General features: G+C 40.5%; 1 protein-coding gene across 1 annotated transcript; it reads right to left on the reverse strand.

Moving 5' to 3' along the window:
* Positions 1-1,394: 1,394 nt before the first annotated feature.
* LOC129006132 (small ribosomal subunit protein eS26-like) lies at positions 1,395-1,769 on the reverse strand. Its single transcript, XM_054435485.2, has one exon. It carries the CDS (start codon positions 1,764-1,766, stop codon positions 1,419-1,421), a length of 348 nt encoding a protein of 115 aa, XP_054291460.1. The 5' UTR covers positions 1,767-1,769; the 3' UTR covers positions 1,395-1,418.
* Positions 1,770-6,365: the final 4,596 nt, after the last annotated feature.

Below are 6,365 nucleotides of genomic sequence, written 5' to 3' on the forward strand. Positions count from 1 at the left end.
TACCTAGCTCATGGAGTTAGAAACAAGTATGTTAAATATTTATCAGAGTGTGCCTGACAGTGAGTAGAAAATATCTGCTCTCTTTGGATGAAAAATATTTAACACTTCACTCTCAGATATAATTATTAGCTGACTTTTTAGATTCTTTTTTCTTTTACATGATATAGTTCTCAGATATATACGGGATTTCTAGTTCTTAAATGCCAGTATTTTTTTTCTGTTAAAATATTTATGAACTATTTCAAACATTCAGAAAAACTAAAGATCATACCCATAAACCCACTGTCTAGATTTTAAAATGTTCAATGTTTTTCCGTATTTTATCTCTTCATTTTAAAATAAAGTTTTGCACATGTTTGAAGCCTCATTTGTACCCCTCCCTCGCCCCATTTCCATTTTCCACTTTTCTTCAGTGTTGTACCCATTTATGCTTTTTTTGCTTATGTAGTATCCATATAAAATATGGGCTTTGTATTTTTGCAAGTTTGTATAAATGGTAACTGGTAACCATTTCTATCCCAGAATAAGCCCACCCCTATTTAACATCAAGTGTGGTTAATAAGATGTAGGAAAGGGAAAGGGACAAAGCTACAATCCGTCACTGACTGGGAAACAACTTAGCAACAGCAAGGCTGGGCAGGGGAGTGGCAGAACTGAGCGCCCCTCCTTTGAGGTCAGCCACCATTTTTGTAATGGAATGACAGTTGTCTCTGACTTGGTGAAAACTGCATAGTCAAACAGAAATTGTTCTTTTCCTCAGGAAACTATATGAGCATGTTAGTATTCAATAGATAAGGTGGATTAAAAACAACATCTGTGTTGACATCTGAGGCGCAAACACAGCGCTGGTTTCATGGTTCTTCTCTCCTTTGACTTCCCCACTTCAGTCTTTGAAATGTCTCTGGGTAGCCCATCTTTCACTTGGGAAAGTACTGATTTATGCTATTAAGACTAGTTATAGCAGTTTCCTTTCAGAATGGCACCTGGCTATGTTGCCTTTGGAATTAGCACTAAGAGAAATGAAAGAAAGCTGCTGTACCGGTGGCCGCAAATACCAATTGCGCCATTGAGTACAAAGGCACTTTCCCCTTGATCAGTGGTGTGTTGTAACGGTGCTTTCATTTTCGAAGGATGCCCACGGAACTTGTCCTGGGGTGGTTGTAAGGCACTTAGTTGGGAATCATTTTGTGTCCTGATGAAAAAAAAATCAGAAGATAAAAACTAGACTGTACTGTGATTTATAGAGGGCTGTAACTGGGAGAACATGACGTGAGTTGGCCAGCCCATTTAATATAACCCATGATTTGGCAAGTGGTCTTCAGACTTTATTTATTTATTTATTTATTTTTAAAGTACAATTTCCATTTTATTTTTTCTCCAGAGAATAGTCTGTCTTCAGTCTTTAAGGACTCAGCTCCTTACATGGGCTTTGGTAGGGGAGGTGGGGCAGCACCTGCAGGTCTACATCGGGGTGGGGGTGTTCGGTCCTTGCGGGCTTCACGAGATTGATTCCTGACTACTTTGCTGTGAATTGCACAACTCACACAGTAATGTAGCTTCACATAGAGCTTGGGAAGCACGTAGGCATCGAAGATGCTTGCTTCAGAAATGTCCCTGACTGCTGTGGCCTCCACTATGTTTCGAATGACGAATTTCTTAATGGCCTTGTCCTTGGGCATGCATTGGGCACAGTTAGTGCAGCAAATAGGCTGCACGTGGCCATGGCCCTTTTTGGCACGACCGTTGTTCCTTCTTTTCTTTGTCATCTTGGAGGCACAGACCAGAGAGACTTCAGACTTATTTTAAGTGAAAAGCAATTGGTTTTATTTTGTTGTTTTGCTTTCCTTAAATACACCACTGGTATGACTTTCCAAATCGCCTGACTTGAATAGAAAAAAGGAAAATGAAATGCTTTACTGAGCTTTATTTTAGCAGGTGTCAGATTTCAGTAATTGAAGGTTCTTTTCCAATGGTTTACTTTGTTGACTAATTTCCCAAGAAATATTCTTTCACCTCTGACCATACTAGCCAACTCTGTGCAGTTAACACAAACCTGAAGAAGCCATACAAATTATACCTACCGGTCTCAGAAGCACCTAAGTTTGCTTTTCTAATGTTGTAATGAAGTACCTTTCATCCCCTTTATAGGACTCTGTTATAGGCTATTGCAGTAATTTAAAACCTATGTACCTAGACTCCTGACCTTGTTATAACATCACTTTATAATTCTCAAAATACTTGGCTCTTGAAGATTTTCTTAGCACCAGCCATGTATTCTTAAAGAGCCCAGACAATTTGTCTTCAGTGTTATATTACCCTTCTCAGCTGCTGAGACCTAACATTCTTATTGAATTGTCTGACAAAAAATCCTTCGGTTCCTTCATCATTTCACAGGCTAACATGGCATTCAGTTATTAGCATTCTCCACGTAAAGAAATACCCTCGCACGGAATAGTAGCAATGTATGCCTTCATCAAGCATTGGATATAGAAGCAACTCTCTTGCTGGGTTCACTGTTAGTTCATCAAAATTGCTGGTCATATGGAGAAACACAGCTTTCCATATGTGACTCTAGCATAAAGGTGATCATGGAAATGGAGGACAAGTATACCAATAAGCTTCTCAACACAATACCTTTTGTTTCTCCTGTTTATCAGGTGAACATTGACCTCAGTTGCTAGTAGAAGTCTAGAATGGGCATTGTTCATTGAGAGCTTGTTACTTGGTAGCTTGGCTTTCCGATCACTTTAGTTATACTAACAGAATATATATTGTTAGTTGTGTACTGTTAGAATGTGGACTTCACCTTTGCTTTGCTTAGCTTTGCAATAGGACATACTATCTCAAAACATCCCGTACTTGTGTTGCCATCCATTACCCAGGGTTTTGCTTTTGTTTATTTATTTATTTTTTTGAGATGGAGTCTTGCTCTGTCACCCAGGCTGGAGTGCAGTGGCACGATCTCGGCTCACTGCAAGCTCCGCCTCCCGGGTTCACGCCATTCTCCTGCCTCAGCCTCCCGAGTAGCTGGGACTACAGGTGCCTGCCACCATGCCCGGCTAACTTTTTGCATTTTTAGTAGAGACGGGGTTTCACTATGTTAGCCAGGGTGGTCTTGATCTGACCTCCTGATCCGCCTGCCTTGGCCTCCCAAAGTGCTGGGATTATAGGCGTGAGCCACCACGCCCGGCCCAGGGTTTTGCTTTTGACTCAACTCTAAAGCTATTGAAAAGTTAGATCAGTTGCATTTATTTGGACTCCACTGACACAGAATATGATAAATTGACATGACAGGAAAAAAATCAAATGAGATTACAGAGGATATCCTAACTCCTAAATTGTGAATTCTTTATAGATTTTAACACATTGTTAATAATAATAGTGATATTTGACCTGTATATTGAACAAGACCTCTGTGTGGAAACACTTGACTAGCTATCTGCATTACTGAGGTTGGACACATTTAATATTTCTAGGAAAACACTTTTTGGCTGAAAACAATAAATCAGTTCGATTCACCCAAGACCTCCAATTCAGGACAACCCTATGGAAACGTGCAGGGAAACTAGCCTATGTGGATGAACTGGGAAATAATTGGACTAATGCAAAATTTAAATTTGAAATTTTAATTTGGCCACTAGTCAGAACTTTAGCAAAGATTTTCTTATTCACTTTTGACTCCAAAATAAATAGAACTCAGGAAAAAGCTTTCTTTTCTCTTTTGGGCTGTGTTTAGATTTCTTTGGCCAACGTTCCTGATCAATTTCACCTTTTTAATCTAAACTGGCTTCTCCCTGATTAGAGCTTAGTAAAATGGATGAGAAGAAAAAATAAGATTAGGCGAAATTGTTTTTAATACCTGTTGCTATAAGCATCTAGTTATTGATTTGGAATTATGAGGATAGATATGCTTGTAAAAGGTCCTGCTTTTGGGCAACTCAGGAGAACCTGGTAAGAGAAGGAAGAGGACTTGTTGAGCAGATTGACAGCTGTGCCAGAGTATGAGCCAATAAATTTGTGGGTGGAATTGTCATTACTTTTGTGAGATAGGGATTCATCTTTGTTTTTATTAGCTCTCCAGAAATAGAGATAAAGGTCAGGAATTGGTAACTGAAGGAATCAGTTTGAAACAAGCCTCCTCTGAGCTATTTTGAAACTTGCTGTATGTGGTTCTCTCAACCCTTTGGACATCCAAGAATTGAGATCTAAAAAGCTTCTTAAGGCCCAGCCTCTTAACTGGATGCTGAGGGCCTCTGAGAAAACATGGAGTCATGGCTGCTCTAATGGAGTCATCCATCACTGCCAACTGCTTGCTGGAAAAATTAGGGGTCTTTCACAAGAGCCTCATAACCTTCAGGGATTAGAAGCCTGTGCCAGGCTGAATGTTACAATGGCATTCCATTGAAGGTCTTCTCTTGACCACTGCTTACAGGTAATCATGAAGGTCTGTAATTCAGGGCATACGGTGTCTTTTTCTTCTCTTTTTGCTGTTTCTCTCTCACTTCTTTGTTTGTGTCTCCCTTCCTTCTTTCCTTCAATCAATAAACAGTAAAAGGCATTTGTGCACAGCTTGACTTAGGAAAATGTGGCTGGTGGGGTTTTGAAATAGTTGTTTGCTACTCCATTATGCCATTTGGTCCAGGTGGTGGTGGGTGGCAATGGATAAATGAGCCTGTTGGCATGCCCATAAGCCCAAGAGTTGGATCTGATCTAGCATGCATATGCCATGAAGGAATTGTGTCTTTTGAAGGCGTGGTGACAGGGCCCATTTTACTTATAGTACAGTGAAACCTTGAAACACATGTATTGTGGAGAGAATCTTCCAGGCAGTAGCTTAGGAGACACTCTTATCCTCACTTTTGGGCCCCGCTCAGATTTAGCTGAACATGGAGTTTCAGAAGATAGTAGGTATTTGGGGACACCATCAGGTGTTAAAATTGCATATTAATCAGGTGGTTATTGGGATACTATAGAGATTTTTCAAGTCTAGTAATTTTGGAGGGAGGAAGATGGGAAAATATTGTGAGCTTGTTCTTGAAATTTTCATTCTGAAATAAGACTTCATGAGAGAATGTAGGGTAGTGATAATAGCTTTGGGCTAGTTGTCAGGAGACATGTGGCTTGGGAGATCATGTTTGAAGACCTTGAGTTACCTTCTGACCATATCTCAGTCATGATTTTAATCACATCCTCAGCCATTTGAATTATTTAGCATCTTTTTGAAATTACATATTTTACTCCTAATTATATGACAAAGATATATACCATGAAATATTTATCATGTAATTATGATTAAAATGTGCAGTCTCCCCAAAGATGTGAATAATCACTTTAAGTATTCTATATTTAATTAAAGGAGTCTGGTGGACTGTGCTGGGTCAACTTGGTTAAGCTGAGAACTACATTTCCCAGCGTCCCCTTCCCTATATGCTTCCGAGTTAGAGCTGGCCAAAAGGGGAACACACATGGACAGGGAAGGCTGAAGAAACATGGTGGCCATAATCTTTGGGGTTTCTTTGCTGTCAGGTGCAGTGATGGATGGTTGCAGAGGTGCCTGATAGAGTTTAGCTTCTCTTTACTCATTGGCTTTGCCCAAGGGCCCACCACCAGATGCTTGGCTATAGACCCACAGGACATTAGCTACACAGCCTTTGCTCAGATCCTTTTGCAGTTCTGTGGTGGCTAAACGTGCCTGGCCTCTCTGACTGCTTGTGTTTGCCGATCCTCCAGCACCCCATCCATACCTTCATGCCTCCCCAACAGCTCCTCCCACAACTACAAGGTCAGATTCCTATAATAAAGCCCTATTCCATGAGCCCCTGGGACTCTGCTTCCCTGTCTGAACCCTGACTGGATATAGGGAGTAAGAGAGTTACAGGCAAGTGTGAATGAAGTCTGTTCAAAAGGGCTTTCGTTCTTTAAAAGCCTTTTGCTTTTAAAGTTGTTGTGAAGGGCAAATGTTTAGAGGTGGATGAAGGTGCTAAAACCTTTCAGCTCCTGCGGTCTCTAGAACATAATGGGAGTCTTTTTCATATGAAGATGATCCTTCTGACCCTCCACCATTTCTGAAGGTGGATTTGTGCTGATCAGACAAATTCAGATTTGTGAAACCTAAAACAAAATCAATACTCACCGCATGTCTATTTCTGTCCTTCGTTCCTTCATCTCTCTTTCCGTCTCATATGACCCTTATGCTTTTAGGACTTGTGGTGGGGATTTTTTATTAGAGGTGAAGGTTTTTTATTTTTTATTAGAGGTTCCTAGACCAGGAATACAGCAAATCCATGCCCTTGACCTCACTCAGGAACATGCCTTAATGTGCTTAGCTCACCAACCACCACAGTACTGTCTTTGTGGATCACGTT

The sequence above is a fragment of the Pongo pygmaeus genome, chromosome 8 (genome assembly GCF_028885625.2).
Source record: "Pongo pygmaeus isolate AG05252 chromosome 8, NHGRI_mPonPyg2-v2.0_pri, whole genome shotgun sequence".
Lineage (NCBI taxonomy): Eukaryota > Metazoa > Chordata > Mammalia > Primates > Hominidae > Pongo > Pongo pygmaeus.